The following is a 21,016-nucleotide window of genomic DNA, read 5'->3' on the forward strand; positions in this document are numbered from 1 at the left end:
TGATTCAGAATGGTGGGAGCTCTGACAGGTGGTGGCCTTCCTTGTGATTCCATTTATTTACATTCTGCTTGAATTCACAGAGTTGTTGAGTCCACTCATAGGAATCATCCACTGACTATATTCTTCTCGTCCGTACAAATCCGCACCAGGAGAAATACGAATTTGTGTATAACCTCAAGCCAAAGGAAAAAAATGAAAACAAAAATACGCAAGGCTTAGCCTCCTCCATAGTTGAGCCACAATTTCACTTGTGTTTCATGGCAGCCGGGGTCCAAAGGGAAATAGGATCAATCAGATGATTTCCATGGGTCAGAGGGGTACATAGCACCTTGCGAATCCCAGACCCTCTTGTCTTCATAAAGCATCAGTGCACTGCAAACTCCCAGTAAACGGTAGCAGTTGGGATAGTCTTTTAAACTTTAGAATTGCTGTCACACCCTTCCTGTCCTTTCTATCTCCCAACAACCCAGTAGCTCAGAGAAGTTACCTACCTCAGTATCACCAGCTCACATGGGGCTGGCCTCTGAAGGGCTTTACTCCCGAGTGACCTCGAGTATATCCCTTGCCCAGTCTGGGTGTTGAATTTTGTATCTCCACAGAGGAGTTGGACCAGACCAGTGTTCTTTCTGGGTGTCCTCAGGGAGTATGACCAAGAGCAGGAAGGTCAGTTACAAGTCAGGTTTTAATGGGTTATAAGTGAATGGGAACTTTCAGAAGCTGGACCACCTTGTGGCTCAGATGTAGCAGAGAATGAAGAATGGGATTGGTTGTCTCTGAGGTGCCAAGTTCCATAGACAGCTTTCTGGTGTACAGCTGACTCTCCACGCATTGTTTCACAGGTGTTAGCTTTTGTCTACCAGGAGATTGTGCGATCTTAAGGAATAGGAGTGAGAGTGAAGGGGGTTGTTGTGACAGGGGCAGAACCCAGAGTGTGCCCACTGCAGAGCTAATCACTTGTGTGGCCTCTCTTCCCAGAGACATGCAAGAGAAAACAGGCAACTTTGTGACTTTGGCAAGATGTGTTGAGTATTTAATTTTTCTTTTTTTAATTCTAGAATTTTCTGGCTCTCTGAGCCATGTTTAGCTTTGGATATCACTGCCTATGAAGGCAAAACATTTACGTCTAAGCCATCTGAGGTCAGCTGAGGAAATAGCCCACGGTTAGAACAATAGGAGGCGAGATTATTAATGGATTATTTACCTCTCGTGTCTATTCCCTCCGTCAATCCTCAAGGCATGGGCCTGCAAGTTATTTTCATTGTCTTTTGGATCATTTCTTTAGTCACTATCTTCTCCCTGTATGTTCCACAGCTGTTAGGCTGAGAGGTCACATAGAGAGAATTTCAGAGCTAACCATAACCACCATGCAAGAAATTAGTATGAATTCTCAGCAAGGGGGAGAGTGTCTGGTTATCCACACAAATGAGGTCAGATCTTCCTCTCTCTGTTGGTCCTCTATAAATAAGAAGGCTTCTAATCCTGCCAACTTTGCTGAGTAACAGAGCCTGAGAAAGCTGCTTCCCCTTGGGCGAACTAGGAGAGGGTCTTGTCATCAGGAAGAGCCAAGGCATGATTGTTCTGTTCTGCTCCTGGAGAAAGACGGAGTACCTGGGGAATGGCAACCACGCTGCTGTAGGACCTTCCGTAAGGAATGCTGCCCCACAGAACGCAGGCATTTTCAATAGGCTTTGCCAGTGCCAGCTATGACAAAGATGGTGAGCAGGTAGATTTTCCTCAGAGTGTAAGGAGTCGCTACTGAGGGTGAAGGGACGGGCTGTAGTTGTGCCTGCTGAAGTCATCCTCTTCTGAATCTCCTTGGCACTTTATCTGCATGTTTTATATGTAGGACACAGTAATTGTGGAATAAAGTAGAGCTTATGTCATTTTTGTCCATGGTATCAAGCATCAGGAGGTGTGATTTTGTTAGGAGGACCAAAATAAGAGGTGAGAGAGATAGCGAACAATTAAGTTTCTTTGGTGCCCTAGGAACTCAGTGAGGAAGCCATGAGAAAGATCTTTCTGTCATGGTATCATCTATAGGTCCTCTGAAATATAGCCAGAGAGGGCTTTGTGGATGAGAGTTGATGAGAACAGAAACTAGAAAAACCGATACAATTGACATCCTTAATCCAGTATTCCAGGAAGATAAGACCCCGCGGGAGGGCCTTTGCACCTGCAATTCCTTCTGCCATGAGCACTCTCCCCACTTACTTACATGACTCTCTCCCTCACCTCCAGGGTTTTGCTTCAAAGTCACTTTCTCAGGGAAGCTTTCCCTGACTTCCATGGCTAAAATTGAAACTTTCTTTCTCAGCCCTTCCCATCTCTTGGCATTCCCTATCCTTGCTCAATTCTCTCTTTTCCTTCATAGCCCTCACCACTGACTGATAAGCTACGCATTTTAATTTGTTTACTTAGATCTCTTTCCTGCCACTAAAAAGTAAACACCATGAGAGAAATGGTTTTTATTTCATTCACTGCTATATTCACAGGGCCTGGGATAATACTTTGTACAATAGGGCTGAGTTGATGCTCAGTAAATAAATGAACTGAAGGGAGAGGGAGGGGAAGAAAAGAGGACTGATGGAGGCAGGGATTGTCCTAGGGACTAATCACGACCCCATTGAATCCTCTCATGGAGTCTGTGAGTTAGGCATTAGTACCTGCATCTCCTGGTGAATATAACTCAAGGAGTTTAAGTGACATTCTCAAGATCATTCAACCAGTAGGTGTCGGAGCCAGGAGATGGCCAATTGGATAATATATGATGATATTCTATCTAATTTATCTCCTACTTCCTGTGAACTCCAGCAGGAGTGTGTGATGCTAGGTCAGTTATTTTGCTATATTTCATACATTTGTATTTGAGAAGGAAACTAGAACCCTGAGTGCAGTGAGATATTTTTGGTCATTTGGGAAACTCTGACATCCTAAAACAGGCTATAAGCATCACTGGAGGCCCTGAGGTCATCACTCAGAACTGTATGTCTGCTGATGACCCATCAGAATGAAGACACAAGGAAAGAGTGATTTCACAGAGTCGGGGTGGTCTCAGGCAGTCTAGGAAAACTCCCAAATTCCCTGAAGGCCCCTGTTCTCCCAGCTACCTTTCCAGACTGATGATGTGTTTTTACTTAGGATTCTGTGACTACTAGCAATTTTTGCTGGTCAAAACAGTTGAGTATTAGCAGTTTCATATCATTCAACCTATAATTTCACCCTCACAACCACACATCAGTTAGGGACTAACTGACCATTATTCCTGCTTTGCACATGAAGAGACTGACGTTTAGAAATGTAAAGGAACCGGCTAACATCACACAGGAGTAGGTGGCCTAGCCCAGTTCCCAGCTTAGGCTGCAAGGAGCTCCAACATCAGTGTTTCCACCCCCATGCTAGGCTTCTCTCCCACGACTCACTGCTGTGTCATTTCTCTACAGGGAGTGAAGGCTTTCCTGGGATACACAGCCAGGAAAGGTGGCAGTGGGGGCTGAGTGAGGTGGAAGTGGGGAGAGAGTTCTGCCTGGGAGGAGAACGTGTTTCCTTTGTGCAGAGTCCCTTTTCCCAGGCAGATATCTTTGGGGATGATGTCTACCCTTCGCCGCCCCATGGCCCTGACCTAGAACATTTGAAGCACACGAGAGGATGGAGGGTGTGTGTGTGTGTGGGGGGGTGTCTGTGCCCCACACAGGTGGCACTTACGAACGTCTTCTTTGTGACCTCCAGGCCTGCACGACTTAGAACACCCTGATGTGTCCTTGGCAGACGAATGGTAAGAATTAAGTAGTCCTCAGTGCTGGCATTTCGTGCCCTCTTTGATTTCAAGTTGGCAGACGATGCTGTGCATATTTACATGCTCTTGTTTTGGGCCATGTCATGTTCTCAGGTCCTACTGCAACACTGACCTACACCCAGAGCACCGCCATCTGTCTCAGTTAGAAGCTATTAAGCTGTACCTCAAAGGCAGAGAACCTCTGCTCCAATGTGAGTGTGCTTCCACCTGTGCGTTGTGTGCATGTGGCGGGCGTGGGGAGCGAACGCAAAGCCATCCTATGCCTCAGTGTCAAGGGAAGATTTGCTTTGCCAGAGACTGTGCATCATAGTACATCCAGCCAAATGTCTGCCTCCTGTAGGAACAGGAGAAAGAATGTGGGTTACAGAAAATCATGCAGAATACCAAATCCTGGTTTAACCCTATGCATTGCATTTATGCCCCCTACTGAACCGTTTAGTCAAATACTTGAAAAGGATGAAAATGTTACACCTGGGAAGGGACAGTACGCATCTGCTCATCCAGCCCCCTCATTTCACAAATGGTAAATGGGAGCTGGGAGTAGGACTTGTCTCATTCAAGGCCATGATCAAGGTCTTCTGGTTCTCTCCAGGGTGGGATCACCACTGTGACACGTTGCCTCTTGTGGGTATGATCTGCTGCCTCTCCTCCCTCCAACTGCCCCCTGAGGGAGCTCAATGAGTCAGAAATGTCGGGTGGCTGGTGCAGAGGGGCTGGAAGAGCAGCAGCAGACCTGACGCTCACCAAGTGCAAGGTCAGACCCTGCACTGGCATAATTAGCAGCGGTAGCTACAGATGGGGCAGGGAGAGACTCACCAAAGATGGGCATGGCCCCTGCCCGTACCCCTCACAGATACCACTAATTAGGTGATGTGAAGTGTTCTTCCCATACGTTACCTTCTAGAATAACCACAGCAACCCTGGCAGACGTAGGAGGAGGTTATTCGGCTCCTGACCACATCTTCATGGAGTCGATCCATTTTTCGGGATATGCTCTGGTAGAGAAAAGATCAGATGGTCATCGTATAAGCCCAATTTTTAAATTTCCTTTGACCTTTTTAATGACATATTTAGAAAACAAAAGTATAAGAAGACTATGTGAAAAGCATTTAGATGTACCACCCAAGCTTTATCAAGTCTTAATATTTTCCATACTTGCTACAGGTGCTTATTAAGGACTGAAACATGACAGATGATGTTGAAGTCCCTGAGTGCTCCTGCCCAGTCCTATTTTCCTCCCAGAGAATGACCGTCCTGTATTTGTACCCATCCGTGTATACTATTACTACATACATGGGCACCCGTAAACAATATATATGATTATTTCATTATTGTGTATATTATTATATACAAAATATATTTGTATATTATTTTCTATAAAATTTATATATATATATATATATACGCACACACACACATATATAGTGTACTATATATTAGATATGGTATAATATATGTGTTGGTTCTACAACTTACGTTTCACTTATTACATTGCTGATGTGTATTTGTGATGACGATTTAGCGCTAATGCATTCGTTTGAATTGCTACGTAGCATTCCATCACACGACTGTATTTCAGTTTATCCATTATCTTTTTGGTGGTGAGTTGTTTTTCAGTTTTTTACTTTTATAACAGAGCTCCACTGTCTACTTGGGCCCTAGGCGAAGTGAGGACAGACCTGCTGTGTGTGTGATAATTAGTTGCCCCCTTTGGGGGGAGATTGGGGAGCTCTACGATGCCCCTGCTAGACTCCTGGTACCCCCCGATGCCTTAGCCGCTTCCACAGAGCTGGTACCAAGAGCCCCTTTGCGTAGGGACTCATTCCCCCTTCTGAAATGAAGGGGGGAAATGTCTTAAATGGGCAGAATCACAAAATAAGAGACCCAGGAGCTACGTAATTATCATGTCCTCTTTCCCTTCTTACAACCGCTGAAAATCAGGGCCCCAAAGCCTCGCAGGTTTGGATAGAGGACAGAAATGGGGGACGAGAGGAGCCAAGTTCTTGAGAGTACTGCCTTTTGGTCTCCGCATCCCAGAGTTGGCCTGAGGGCTACGGCGTGAACTACTTGATGGGGAGCGAAAGCAGAAAAGTAAAGTGTGAAATACCCAAGACTCCCCACTTACTATCATCTCATCCAAGCGCTTTGGGGCTCCTGTATTGCGGGCATATCAGGTTGTCAGAGCTGTTTCAGATTTTCGGCTGGTGGGAGGTTAATGCGTAAAGCAATGAACACCCCATGTGGGAAGTCGCCTGCAGGACACTGCAAAACGAGCCAGGGTGTGCCTGTCGTGCCCTTGTTTGGGGCCCGGCCAAAGCTATCTTCTCAAGTGTGTCCCTCCCAACAGGTGATAAGAACTGATCCAGGAAGTCCTTTTTGATGCCGTGGTGAGCGCACCCATTGAAGCCTATTGGACCAGCCTTGCCCTCAACAAATCTGAGTAAGTGGTTTGCACGTGTCCCCCTTTCATGGCCATTTCCCCACAAACAGTCCGAAATATGGTTATAGTTTAAAGAACTAAACTGTTTTAGGTGCCTGGTGTTAAAGTTCTTTAATTTTCTTCAAAGCTCCAAACCACAAGAGCTAGAGCAGATTAGCAGCTCGGGTTTGGATGGCAAGCTACTGGGTTTGACATATAATTTGTTTGAGTTTTAACATTACATGAAATTTGGTATGCTGAGGTAGGGTGACACTTCCGAGAGAGAGGGAGGCGGAAGGAGCGTTTTGCTTCCTGCCCTGCCATGGCTCCCGCTCCTTCACAGTCTGGAGGGAACTTGGGATCTGGGCCAGGTGAGGCTGTGAGGAGGACCGGGAAGTGAGAGCTCTATTTCATGAGGGTGTCAGCTATAACCCTGTGGTTTTGTTTCTGCAGTGGAGGATGTGGAGGGAGGGGAGTGAGAAGGGTGTTGTCAAAGACCAGGATGAGACCTGCTCCAGCAGCTTATTAGTATTGTTTTATTTTTATTAGATTAAAAATGAGAAGCAAAAGGATTCCTGGCATCTTGCCACTTCTTACGTTATTCAGTTCTCTCTCTTTTTCTCTTCTTTACTAAATTTCCTTCTTGTACCTTCCCTGCTGTATATTCTCTTCTATCTTATCTGTTCTTCATTCTGTTCTCATTTCCGTCCATTCGTTCGCTCATCAAATAGTGATTGTAATGTTTGTTATGTGCCAGGCACTGGGCTCGGTGTTGGTGAAATGAAAGGTGATTCAATTCAACATGATCCTTGCCATCATGGTATCTGTGGTATATAGTGTGCTTTCTCTTATTAAGAATTGTGATAACTGCTTTGAAGGAAAAGTAAAGACATAGACCTAGAGGGGAGATGGAAGACAGGGAAGGTTTTTCTGAGCAGGAACTGGCTTAAGGGTCGGGGAAGTTCCAGGGAAACGGAACAGAAGGTGCAAAGGCCCTGAGTGGAGAAGGGATTTGACACATTTGAGGAATTTAGAGAAGGCCAACAGAGCTGAAAGATAGAGGGTAGGGGTATGCGATATCCAGGAGAGGAGGTTGCAGGGGGGTCAGCGCAGGGGCAGGACCTTGGGAGTCAAGGTAAGAGTCTGGATTTTATCCTCAGAGTGTTGGAAATCATTGAAGGGTTTTTAAAAGGACATGATTGAATGTGTATTTTTAAAGAAGCTCCTTTTACTGCTCTGGAGAATAGAATGTATGGGGGTAAAGGCTCCTACACGCGTTCCAGGGCTGTGACCCTTACACAGGGGCATTGGCAGTGGGCACGGAGAGGAGATACACTTGTGGCACGCCTCAAAAGTAAGACCCCAGGACTGGATGACGGGTTTGCTGTGCGAGGGGAGGGCAGCTGAAGTGTCACGGATCAGTCTCTGGTTTAGGATATGAATAGCTGGGTAGATAGTGGTACCGTTTCCCAGGACAGGAGGCAATGAAAGAAGAGCAGGTTTGGGACCGGACATGGCCAAAAGTTCTTTTCTAGACATGTTAAACTTGAAGTGACTCTAAGTCTCCCAGGTGGAGATGCTAGGTAGATAGTTTAATACATGAGCCCGAAGTGCCAAAGAGAGACTGCCATTCTCGTTATATGTGGAGTGTGTTTGGACTGCTTACGGACATGGATCTTATTCCCTGGGATGTTGGGAAGTTGTCAGATCCTTTCCTGTGATTGCAATCCCTGGTGGATATGGAAATGTTTCTTTCAGGCTCCTACGAAACTCAAAATCCTGTACAAAGATTGCTGATTCACTCCTAACACATGCTATAGATTTCCAAAATGGTAGCTTGCTTTCTAGTCCACATCTGTAACTGATTGGGCAGCCTGGCTTTCCAATTTGGTGTAGGCCACAAGCAGAAACAAATGCATAGTGTTGGTTTTTATTCACCCCTTAAATACTTAACGGTAGTACTGACCACTTCGACTACCATCAAAGATCAAGTAACCAAATGAGCTTACATTGCAGATGACATCGATAATGCTTCGAATCAAATTGCTACTAGGATCTGGGGCAAGGAGACGAACTCAAGAATCAGTGTGCTCTTCCCACTTGTAGAATAAATTATGGATTTGTTGAGAAAAACCACTTCCTTTTTTTTTTTTTTTAAAGAAGGAGGCATTGTGACTATCCTGAAGAACATGCTCAAACATACAAAATTTGCCTTGACAGTTGAAAAAAAAACATCTTTAGTGAATGTTGAAATGACTTTTCTTTGCTCAGGCCATTCTCGGGGTTTCTATGCGTGGCATTCTGCAGGCCTGTTTGAAGAAGTCGTTTCTTTACTCATCTCTTTGGGGTTGGTGGTGAGGATAAGGCCTATGTTCTGACTGAAGGTATAAGTTGGTGCCCCCCAAATGGTGAAGAATTCAAGTCCTAGACATGCCAGATTCCACAAATGGTCTCAGGACCAAGTAGACTTTGTAGCATGAATGCAAAATGCTAGGCTAGCTGTAAGGATTTTCTTCCTTTCCTTAATTCATTCTCATTCTCTCTCTGAACTTGTACCCGGTAACTTGAGATAAAGGTGTGTTTATTCAGCATAAGAGGTGCATTTTCTCATGGTGCTTTTGTTGTCGTGGAGTTCTGAACTTTTCTTGCAAGAATTACGATAAAAACTTTTATAAGTGACAAGAGTTGGTATTCTTGTGTTGGGGGGGGGGGTGTGTGTGTTGTGTGTGTGGTGTGTGTGTGTGGGTGTGTGTGTGTTGTGTGTGGTGTGTGTGTTGTGTTTCTATCAGTTCTTTTAAATTTTCAGGTTTTCAAAACTGCTATTTTGTAAAACATTCCATGAGCCTTAAAATACAGAAGCCATTACTGCTTCCTGTCTGGAAGAATCCCCCTGATGTCTGCTGCTCTGTTTCAGGAATTCTGACAAGGGTGGGGAAGTTGCCTTCCTTGGCACTCGTACCGGCCTCTCGAGAATCAACCTGTTTGTTTGGGGGCTGAGCAGCTCACCAACCAGTGAGTAGGAGGGTTCTCTGTGGGGCCCTGTGAGACCCTGAGAGGGGAGGTTCAAAGGAAACCTTATTTCATTTCTTGATTCCTTCCACCACTGGCAGAAACAAAATTCAGGCCCCCCCCCCCAGGCCTGGTGACACTGTCCTCTCCGTTCTACCCCAGAGGCCGTAGTGTGTTGTTCACCTGCCTGTTGGCCCTTCCACAACCCTTTGTTCTTCAGGCTTGCTGCCTTCTGGCCACTGTCCCAGAGGTCCCCTACCACCCTCTTGAGTGAGTCATTTCAGAACTCTGGAGATGGTGGCGGCTGCTGGGGGAGCCGCCAGAGGGGGGGACAGCACATCCCCCCACAAATGGCTTCAGGGAGTTCAGCTGTTGTACAGCTCTGCTGAGGAATTCCTGCTTGTCCAAGAATCAGTGTTTCAAGTCTGTTGTTTATTTGTTTGTGCATGTTTTGATAAACCTCTGTGCCTCTTCACTGAGCCTGAGGGCCTGCTTAGCCACACACTCAGGAGTGGGCCGTCCTGGTGTCATGTGGGTTTGACAATGCTTCTTTGTGTTTCCAGAGAGACCCAGAGGGACAGTGGGCACAGCCCAGTCACCGAGTCCAGTACCCAGATGCCCTTTAAAGGCACTGCTCAGTCCCTGGAGGCAACTTGGGTTCTGTGGTCTTATGGTCTTAGGGTCTTAGACGTCTTACCCCCTCCAATGAAAATGATATCCATTGAGGACCCAACTACTTGGATATACTCTATTTAGCCATGATTAGAAAGCATTTAGAATTTCTTTTTTTTTTTTTTTTTTTTTAAGAAGGCATACACGGAAGAGTTCAGTGCTGAGGGAGTACTGTGTAACACAAGTCCCCCCACCCCCCGGAACTAACTTGTACTATCATCAGCCTCCTGTACTGGGATTCCATTTCCTATCCCCACCACCTGCTGCTGGAGCTATTTCAATTGTAGTTTGTGGCCTCTGTAACCTGTCATCATCCCCAATATTAATCTATCCTGAGCCTTCGGTGTGGCCTCTTGGATCACGTGTCGTACAGACACATTCAGCGATGTCAGCCTCTCCCCGCCACAGTCCTAAGTGGAAGGGGTGAGCCCTTCACAGCTCCCATTTGAACCGCAGATAATGAAAGAAACTGCTGGCCTTTAAGATTCCCATGTGTTTGTTCGAGCCATTTTCAGTTTACGTGACCCTTTACCTATGGTGCTGTATAATTCTGATCGTATCCTGGTAAGTGTCATATTATTGTTATTCTCATTTTGTAGATGAGCAAAAGGGGCTTAGAAACTCAGCAACTGACCCCAGTAACTCACACAAGGTCATTCAGCTCTGCCTAAAACCTAGACCTGTCTTACACAACACCAGAACAGCCCCTAGTACACAGAAGAAGGATCTATTTTCCTGAAGAACATTTTCAGAGATTCTGTAGAATCAGGTCTCTTCTTCCTGGTTCCTTCTGAATCACTACTTGGTCATTGTCATGGGCCCATTCGCATTCATACAGAGCTAATAGAGATCAGGAGCTGCGGGCTCCTGCTTCCTGGCCTGGGTGCCAGCCCGGTCTGGTCCGAGGCAGCAGGCAGTAGCCAGCCAGATGTGCAGTGTTCCAGAACTATTGCCTGCCATCCCCAAAGCATGGATGTCTCCATCAGTCTAAGCCAGAACCACCTCACACCTCTAACCAAGCTATCATCCCACCTACCGTGACTGGAAAAGGGCCGTCTAAAGCACCATTAACTGCTGCATGAAAAGGTCACCTCCTCCATACGGTTATACATATCTCGCCACTGAACAGAAGTGCATGAGTGAACATGTCATGTCTGTGCCCGTGGCGGAGTGTGGGAGGCAGCAGCAGTTTCATCCCACCTACGTCTGGGCAACAGTCTCCGTCACACACCTGTCCAAGTCAGGTTTCTGAAGAATCTCAGGCCTAAAGAAAACAATGAAAAAGCTCACAGTTCAATATTCGTGCAACCTGATGATTTTAGGATGGGGACACATTACTGCTGAATATAGCAGGGCCAAGGGGAGCTGGTCTGTGCCGTCGATCCTGGAACTCCAAACGTGCAGCATTCTGAGTGGCACAGGGAGGTCTGTACCTCCTCAGTCTGGTCCGAGCCTCCCAAGTTGGTTTTCTGAGTGAGAGCAGCGTGCTTTTGCCAACTTAAAAACAAAATAAGATTTTAATTTCTGGAGTATTGTCCTGTTGGTGAGAGTCAGTAAACAAATGTAAGCAGGAAGCTCCGACCATTTTCGGTCTGCTATGCTCAGGTGCAGTAGCACAAATTATCATAGGGATGTGAACAAAGTAGAGCCCTTTACACAGGCTGGTGGCCATACTGAGGAGGGCTTCTGGAAGAATTGAGAAAGATTATTTAGAAAAGACATGGCCAATTGTGTTTAATACTTGAGGAGCTCTTATCTGGATATGAGGTTTGATTTATTCTGTGATCATTAAGCATACACTGGGTGCCTCATGAATATTAGGCCCTGGGAATGTCAAGAAAAATAAGGCCTCTGCCCTCGGAGAGTACTTAGGACATGCTAGGGCAAGTTACGGGGAGGCATATTTCAGTCCTGTCTAAGACTTTGAGGGTAACCTCTGACAGCATAGGCTTCTTCTCAAAGTAGTGAGCCCTGCATCTTTGGAAGCTATCAAGGGATCACTGGTTGACCATATCCTAAAACTATACTTTCCTGAACTGGATGCCAAGTTCAAGTAGTTTCTAATAACCAACTAGTTATAATTTGGCATATAAAAACCATATAGAATATCTGAGTATTTCTCGCCATGAACCAACTCCATGCTGCAAACTGCTGGATTGAAATAGTGCCATTTCTGGTTCAATTAGTGGCCTTTTCCGCATATACCTGTCCCCTGATTGATCTCCCTTCCTGAAAGATCTCTGCAGACTGTGGGCTAACCAGACAGTCATTTACAACCCTGAGTTTGTACCATATCAGCCAGACAAAGCACTCAGATGCTGGAGAGGAAAACAATGAGTCGGGAGATAAGTCAGGCACTTACTGGGGCTTCGGTATGTTTAAGGTTCTGTGGAAGATGCAAAAAGGTGACAAAGCCTCCTTTCCTCAGTGATCTTGGGAGACTTGGGATGGAGGCATGACAATTGTGCCAATAAGGACAAGGAAAAGGAAGGTTGTGAGAGTGACCGAGGCTGTGGGCCCCCAGCGGGGGCCAGAACCTGCGTGTGTCTCTGGATGAATATGGTAGGTGGTTTTTGAGGCACACCTTAAAATAGTGTGATTTTGACAGGAACAGATGCGGGGCACAGTGCATGCAGCCTTCTGGATAGAGAAAAGCGCTGTGGCAGCAGGCAGCAAGGCAGGGGGCCCGGGGGCTTTACTGAGGAAACCCAGAGCAGTCCTGCTGGGCTGGAGAGTAGGGAGAGCGAGAGAGAGAAGGGAAGCCCACATCCCCACATGGCCCACTTTACCTCCTTTACCCCTTGCTAAGACTAAATCTGCATAAGTAGTTGATCTTTCCAATGATATGTGTCCATGTGTGGATTTTAAGGCAAGGCAAAGCTTTCTGACTATGCCTTTGGGTCTTCTGATATGATTTCTGGAAGCTTTTTTTTTTTTTCTTGCTCTAAAGGCCAACACTATTTTTATGCAACAAGGGCAGTTGCGATGCACCCGTGTCTGTCTTTTCCTTGCGGACTGGTGCCATGCTTTATTCCTTTCCATTCAAGGGACTTCCTGAGAGCTGGAGACAAGGAGAATATTTTTAACGCAGACCATTTCCCTCTCTGGTACCGAAGAGCCGCTGAGCAGATCCCAGGAGCTTCGTCTACTCGATCCCCTTCAGCACAGGTGGGTGTCCCGTTGGAGGCAGGGCTGTCGTCTGCCCTACTGGCCTGGGCATTGCGTGCAGAGTATGGGGAGCTGCCCAGATGCTGCAGAGAGTTACGGCAGCCTCAGGAGCCAATACTGAATATCGGCCCAGTGCTGAACCAGTGACCTAGTCCCTAAGTGTAACAACCCCGAAGAGAATGAAGATTTTGCTTTAACCAGATTGTGCAAAGAGCATTTCAGAGAGCAGGACTGTTAATTGTGTCCCATGTGGAATTTGAATACAAATTTCTCAGATTTTTGAAAATGTTGTCATGGCTCTACTTAGAGAAAGTTCAGGCAGGCATACATCCTATTTCAGAACCTGCAGCAAATCACATCACTTGGAGTCCCCAATTCTGCATCCGAACTGAACTGCTTTAAAAATCAACATGCAGGAGTAAGGACTCAGAATTGTAGAGCCTTGTGCTATCCTGATGGAAGGCAGGTAACCAATGGGGAGCATGTAGCCCATACTTTTTCCAGTCCTAAGATTTTATGATATTATAAAAAACAAATAAGGTTGCCTCCCTCCAAAAAAATACTGCATACTGTTTTATTTCAATCAGTTTGAGAAGCAAGTCAAACTACAAATGCTTTTAATTGTCCTTGCTTTTTCTTGTCTCATGCATCCAGTATTGTTGGTGTTCATTCTGTGTATGGCTCTGCACTGTGCACTGCAGAAATTTCAGAAAGCAGTAAAACCTAATTCTGTAAATCTGGAATGTTCGGCACAGTTCAGTCTATACTTACGTTTTATATCAGAGCCTTTAGTATTAACCTCTTACAAGCATTCCTAAGTCAACCCGAATGGAGGTTCCCTAGTGCTTGGTGTCAAAGCCCCTTCCCGGAGTCTTGGCACTTGCTCATGTCCATGAATGAAAAACACCTTCATAAAAAGTGCCTTCGAAATCTGCACAAGACATGTTGGCAAGAATTGTTTAATAGTTAGTTGAATGGACTCATTAAGAAGAGGACCCCTCATTAATGAAGATATTCAGAAAAGGCAAATGCTATAGTAGAAATTCTCTTGCTAGGTAAGATTTTTGACAAGATTATCAATTAGGTTCCTTTTAGGAGTGAGATTCTTGAGTCTGTGTTCTTCTGCTGACAGGCTTGTGCGTACCCGCACCCATACGTGTATGTTTTTCAGACATAAATTTCCAGGTGACCAGAAATCATTCTTTTTATTATGCTTATCACAGTTTATGCTGAAAATATCAACTGGACTTTCTCATTCTGCTGCAAACTTATCAGTAATAATGTCTTCTTTTATCATGCAATCTCATGATGCTTTCTGTTTCATGGTTCTCTAAAGGAAAAAAAAAAGAACTTTTTGTTATATCTGGATTAGAATCATTAAGTTATCCTTTGTGACAGAGAGGTGTTTGCCCAAAAGTGGACAGGGAGAAGGAGCTGTGGGAGATGTAAGCATCCCTAAATGTGGTGTGTGTGTGTGTGTGTGTGTGTGTGTGTGTGGTGTGTGTGTGTGTGTGTGTGTGTGTGAGATGGCCTTCACGTCCATTTGTTTTCTTATTCATGGTTTTTCCTACAAAGAATTATGTCTGGAAGAAACAAATTCTGATTAATTAAGGCTGTTGCCTAATTGGTTTTTGGCATGTGGAGTGTTCATTGAACTTTCAGTGAAATCACATAATGAAAAGGAATTGACCTTTTCATGGTAAAGTTATGGATGACATAATATCTGAAGAGATTTCTTGGCCCCTTTAGATTCAGGGAAAAATGTTTAAAACTCACCAAGTACAAGTGTTGTGGTGGAGTGCTCTCATTTTTTCTACTGTGTGTTGCATACCTGTACACACTGGAAAACAAGCTGGTTTTCATTACTGTTTAGACTTGGGCCAGAAGGAAATTCTTAATTGGTTTGGTCATAAGTGTATTCAAATTCAGGTTTGCCTTCTCCCTGCTTCTCAATTCAATCGATTCCATTTAATTTACATTCGTTGAACACCTTTTATAAGGTTAGGCACTAGGGTAACAGTGATTAACTGTGGGCGTTAGGAATTTGTGCTCAGCATCTTTTAATTCATGGGTATTGGAACCACTGTTAGTAATTGAAAATCTCTTAATATTAGTGCCACATTGTTACCACCTTAACAAGAGTTTGGAGTAAGGATTGCATTCCCGCTCTATTCCTGTTCAGAATGATTTGCTAAGAAAAACTGGGCTGGGACTAGAATTTTATAAGTCAGTAAGTTTTAACCAACAAATCAGAGCTGAGGTTCTCAACGCATTGTAAAATAATTTCAAAACTTTTTTCTCATGTAACTCTCCCATAGCTATATTTAGAAAGGCAATATAAATATGATTACTGACACAAGTAAACACTGCAATTAGTAACCACAAATTAGAAAAAAAATGTGGTCCCGCCATGGTGGTCAATAATTTTGATGAGAACAGGCTGGACGTTTCCCAGTGTAGGTGGTCATAACTTGGTTCATTGCTTCCTTCACCTGGGTAGCGGACTGGCTACCCAGCACCTGTGGCCTAACAGAGTAGGCCAACCCTGGGTTCTGGGGCAGTGATCCCCAGTCCCATCTGCAGAATTGGTTACTGAGCCAAGATGACTACTCTCTGAACATGTGCACTGTAACTATCTCCATTTTTCGTTTTTCTTCTTACAGGAACAGTCAACAAAAGCAATGTGGTGACAGCGAGTACTTCCATCCAGCTCCTGGATGAACGGAAATCTCCCGTGGTGGCAGGTAAACAATGGATTTCAATCGATGAATATAAAGCAAGCATGGCATCCACTTATGTGGCCAGTCAACTACTTCTGTATGCCGGAAAGTTGGTTTTGGAAGGAAAAAGCAATTTAATTACTCCCTCCTCGACTTGGTGTCATCTCCTCCAATCCCAGGGTCTGACAGCTGGTTGTATTTGATATGAAAATAGAAATTTTTCCCAGGACTTTTGTTCTTCAACTCTGAGCCAGGAAGAAATGGTTGGTGTGTGCAGAAGAGTATTTCTCGACAGTAGGTAGCATGCTCATTTAAAGTAAGCATGGCCTCCCACTTTCACATCATTAGGATAACAGTGGGTCTACAAGGAAATTGTGGGTTTGTTTGTAGGCAAGCTCAAGCTGTAATGTGCCCTTCTCCAGAGAGCCTGAGATTTTCATCACCCTAATCCCCCTGAGGAATTAGAGTTAAATGTATCTGCAGGTGCCGGGTTGGGACAAGGAGAAAACCAAAACATTTTACAATTGAGAGTCTTGAATTGTCAAAGAAACCTTGTTTCTGGCTTTTCCATATCTCTCAGTCTCAGGAGTGTCAGTGTGTCTGTGGCTGGCTTGGAGCTTTCATTGGTGGTATTTGGCCTAAAGGCTGGAAACTGCCGCAGGCTCTCTTTGGAGGGGATCTGCTGAGAAAAAAAATGGAGCCTGAAAGAGTATCTGGCACATCACCTGTTTCTGATAAATAATTGTTGAATCCATTGGTTGATGGATGGGTGAGACCTTCCAAGCACCATCCTGATATTGGCTAGATTTACCAAAGGGAGTCGTTTGGTTTTGGAGCAGCCTCCCTCAAGAAGTTGTTCTGGAGGGTGACTTTGAACATCAACTTCTGTGTCTTCTCAAATGTTTGTGGGAAGGAATACAAATAGAGCAGACATGTTTGAAGTGGTTGTTTGGCTAGGAAACACTGGGTTTTGCTTCTCCACCTTATTTCCGACTTAGCCTATGCATCATAACTGTATTAGCAGAGTTTGAAAGATTTGGGGACAGTGCCCTGGTTATTTCTGGGTTATTGGGTATGGCAAGGAAGACAATCTTATGTATCTGACCTGTAGCTCATCGTGAACTAGGCAGACCTGTAACTAATCAGCTCAGAGATAAGGATTCTGAGGATTGACGGCTGTTGTCTTTAAATTTTGTCACTCAGTGTCTCATGCTCCTTGAGGAAAGTAGGAGACAGGATCATTATTTAACTCGGGAAGATTTATTGTGCTTAAAGGAGGTCAGATGTGGTTACCTCCAGGCTGAACCAGCCAGCTAGTTCTGGAGCATGTTATCTCTCTGGAGCTGGTACCACATGCAGCAGCTGCCAAAGACGTGATTGGACGAAGCTGTCTGTCTGTTTGAAATTTCTTTTTAAAATCTTTTCCTTGGGTTTCTCATTCCGTCATCACAAAGGATGCTCTGTGCTGACCCTAAGATGACAGTGGTCATCCAAGCCACTATGTCCACGTTTTACAGACGATGCTCAAATATTTCCAGATGCCTCGGATTTAATAAATGTCTTTGGGACTGAGTATGGGTGAAACGTGGGCTCAGCCTGGGCACTGCGAATCCAGTCTGGAGAAGAATGGGAATTTTCCAGATGGTTTCTTGATCTACTATGGCGTTCCACAGTTAGCCAGAGACCCCAGGCAGGTTTGGCCCACCTTGAGATGGTGGAAGAGACATGCTCTTGTTTATTGCTCCATAGTATGTGTCAACTGGTCCCCATGTTGAGAAGGTAACGACAGAGCATGGTAAAGAAGCAAGGTTATCTGAGGAGTTGTATTTAGTTCTTACCTTGTAACACTGGTGATTATGAGCCTTCCTTTTTATAGTGTGTTCGGTAGATGTAAGATTAAATAGATTTGCTCGGTTTGATCTCGAAGGCTGCCCTAGATGCAGCACCGCTAAGGGAATGACCTCAGAAGGACCTTTCTGTCTCTGAAAGCTGAGCAGCGTCTTCACTACTTCCCCCAAATTTCACTGACTCTGTATGAGAGCGTTCCATAACTTTCTTCTGTGTATTTTCCTCAAATTAAGTAGACATTGTTTACCATTCTAAAATTTTTTAAAAGGCCATTTTAATTGGGGAAGAAGCCTTGTTTTGGCAGGTGAAGATGGAATATGTGAGCAGGCATGTCCCCCACCAGTGTGCCTTCCACCGCAGATGGGAGATAGCCAATTGGCAGTCATTTGGGGTTTCAATGAAATCCTTGTGTTAAATTGAAATTTATATGAAAGGAAAGGTGTACAACTTTGCAAATAATTATCAAGGACTACTTTGAGAGGCCCGCACTTCTCCCAGACCTGATCTGGTATTCTCATGTTCATTGGCGACATGTGTCTGTTTGGAGTAGAAAGAGTTTCTTGTTTTGTTTTGTTTTGTTTTTATTATTAGTATTATTCTCTACTTTCTTTTTTCTTGCTTTCTTTTTTAAACAAAAACATTTAGATACCATCTGTCAATGCCATCTTTGAAGAAAGGGCAGTCAAACTGGGCAAGATTCCATTTATGTGTCAGCCTCGGTGCATAAATGGGCCCCATCCATCTTCTCGGCCTATGACTTTGCTTACAGCCCTTCTCTTGAGGAACCTGCCAACTCTCCAGCTGCCACTCGTGTGCTGAATTTTCTTAATTGCTTTCCCACTGCAAAGAAAGAAGTGGTAGGATTTTCTCTTTGACCTACCAAGTCTCTCCAGAGCCCTGGAATCTTCTGTGTGTGTCAGGCCCCTTATCCATTTTTCTGTTGTGATTAGAAATGCAAACCTTGGACGGTAAAGTCCACATAGATTTGTCACTGACTCTATAGCTTGTTAAATGTGTGGTCTTGGGTCTCTGAAGGTCAATCTAAAATAAGATTGGGATCATTCTCTCTCTCACCTTACTCTTGGTTGACTCGGGGATAACATGAGAAAACAAACAAGAAAATACCTGATTATGAAGAAGTATAAAAAAGCTAGAATTTGCAATAACCCATTTTTATCTTCAAGGTGGCAGCATATCTATTCATTCACTCATTTATTCAATAAATATTTCCTCACGTCTTGCTTTGACCAGGCACTCTAGATATAAATGAATCATAACCAGGCCCTATAATTGCCCCTGAGACTGCAAATAGCAGTTACTTTGAAAGCCACGTCTATACAGGGCAAGTAAATTGAAAAGAGGTCCTAGACGTCAAAGACTTTGTTCTTTTCATCTTCTGTCCCTCACGGCATAACCCTGAGGAGTGCCTGAAGCATGGTGGATCGGTCCTCTAAGAATTCTGTAAATTGAATTGAACTTGTAGAAACCTGTTTGGTCCTTAATTATTATTGACTTGCGTTCCATAAATTGTCTAAATAATGGCATTAATTCTCCACCTTCCTCTCGATGGGGAGACAGGGCCCTAGGGACCAGTAGTCATCGGCACTGCTTCCACCATGCCCCGAGGGAAATGACCTAGAGAAGAAAAGCAATGTACAGGGGGAGGAAGGGAGCCAAGTTAGAAGGCGAAACTCTGCAGGGGACCCCTGTCCGCGTTGGAGGGTTTGCCTGACCTCCCTGTTCTCCTTTTAGATTTGTTCCTCTGACAAATAGAAAATACCTCACCTCAGTTTTTGTGAAGAAGTCCAGATTTCTGGAATTTTAAAATAATAGATGATACATTCTGAATTATTTTATTTACTTAAAAATGTACATTTTAACATTTCAGAATCTAAAAATCAATCCTTACAATGTTCCATTTTGATTTCTTAAATAAATATTACACATTTCCAAGGTAAGGACTGTCCCAGTTATCTTTTTATTCCCAGTGCCAAGTACAAGGGCTGCCATGTGATGAATTTGTCAAAAGTATTGACTGAGTAAATGACTCAAGGAATACGGGATTCATTTTCACCTGCTATATGTGGGTACTTCAGCTTACAAAATGTACTGTCCAGACCATGGGAACACAGTACTTGACTAAAACGCTGAGAGAGGCACTCAGCAGATAAAACCCCACTCCACACCATAGTAATATGATACAGAACAATATGGATATTTTAAGGACTACAAAACTGTTTAGTGTCCCATCCTCATGGCAACTGTGTTGGCCCAGTGGTTATCTCTGCATCAGCAGATGTCTTTTCTGAGGTCCAAGCATAAAACGTCATGCTTAGAATAGCGAATTTGATCAGCAACAGAAAGATATAGATTATAGACATGAGGCATTAGTTTCTTTTGTTTAAATTTCTATTTTTTTCAATTACAGTTGACATTCAATATTATATTAGTTTCAGGTGTACAGCATAGTGGTGAGACATTTATGTAACTTATGAAGTGATTCCCCGGTCAGTCTAGTGCCCATCTAGTACCCATATTATTGACTATATTCCCTGTGCTGTACTTGACATCCCTGCAAGTATTTTGCAGCTGCCAATTTGTACTTCTTAATCTCTTCATCTTTTTCATCCATTCCTTCAACCCTCCTCCCACCTGGCAACCATCAGTTTGTGCTCTGTATCTATGAGTTTGTTGCTGTTTTGTTTGCGTATTTTGTTTTTTAAATTCCACATATAACTAAAATCACATGGTATTGGTCTTTCTCTGTCTGACGTATTTCACTTTGCCTAATACCCTCTGGGTCCATCCTTGTTGTCACAAATGGTGAGATTTCATTCTTTTTTATGGACGAATAATAGTCCATTGCATGTATGTACCACCTCTTCTTTATCCAAGTGTCTATCGATGGACACTTAAGTTGCTTCCATATCTTGGCTGTTATAAATAATGCTACAATGAGTATAGGGATGCATATATCTTTTCTAATTAGTGTGTAGGATTTCTTCAGAAAAATATCCAGAAGTGGTGTTGCAGGATCATAGGATAGTTCTATACATTTTTTTTTTTTTGAGAAAACTCCATTCAGTTTCCCACAGTGGATGTACCAGTTTGTAATCCCACCAACAGTGCACAAGGTTCCCTTTTCTCCACATCCTTGCCAATACTTGTTGTTTGTTGACTTTTTTAATGATAGCCATTTGGTCAGGTGTGAGGTGATATCTCATGATGGTTTTAATTTGCGTTTCTCTGATGATTAGTGACATTGAACATCATTTTATATGTCTGTTGGCCATCTGTCCTCTTTGGCCGTCATGTCCTCTTTGGAGAAATGTCTATTCAGGCCCTCTGCTCATTTTTTAATTATACTGTCTGTCTTTTGGTGTTGAG

The 21,016-nt window shown here is 44.1% G+C and overlaps 1 protein-coding gene across 1 annotated transcript in view; it reads left to right on the forward strand.

Moving 5' to 3' along the window:
* The window catches only part of CACNA2D3 (calcium voltage-gated channel auxiliary subunit alpha2delta 3), an 841,437-nt gene that overhangs the window by 670,079 nt on the left and 150,342 nt on the right, over positions 1–21,016 (forward strand). Inside the window, 9 exon segments of the mRNA XM_033132710.1 lie at positions 3,727–3,772; positions 3,887–3,988; positions 6,068–6,072; positions 6,149–6,233; positions 9,127–9,199; positions 9,202–9,224; positions 12,941–13,029; positions 13,032–13,061; positions 15,725–15,805. Coding sequence (XP_032988601.1) covers positions 3,727–3,772; positions 3,887–3,988; positions 6,068–6,072; positions 6,149–6,233; positions 9,127–9,199; positions 9,202–9,224; positions 12,941–13,029; positions 13,032–13,061; positions 15,725–15,805 — 534 coding nt within the window.

This window comes from Rhinolophus ferrumequinum, chromosome 17 (assembly GCF_004115265.2).
Source record: "Rhinolophus ferrumequinum isolate MPI-CBG mRhiFer1 chromosome 17, mRhiFer1_v1.p, whole genome shotgun sequence".
NCBI lineage: Eukaryota > Metazoa > Chordata > Mammalia > Chiroptera > Rhinolophidae > Rhinolophus > Rhinolophus ferrumequinum.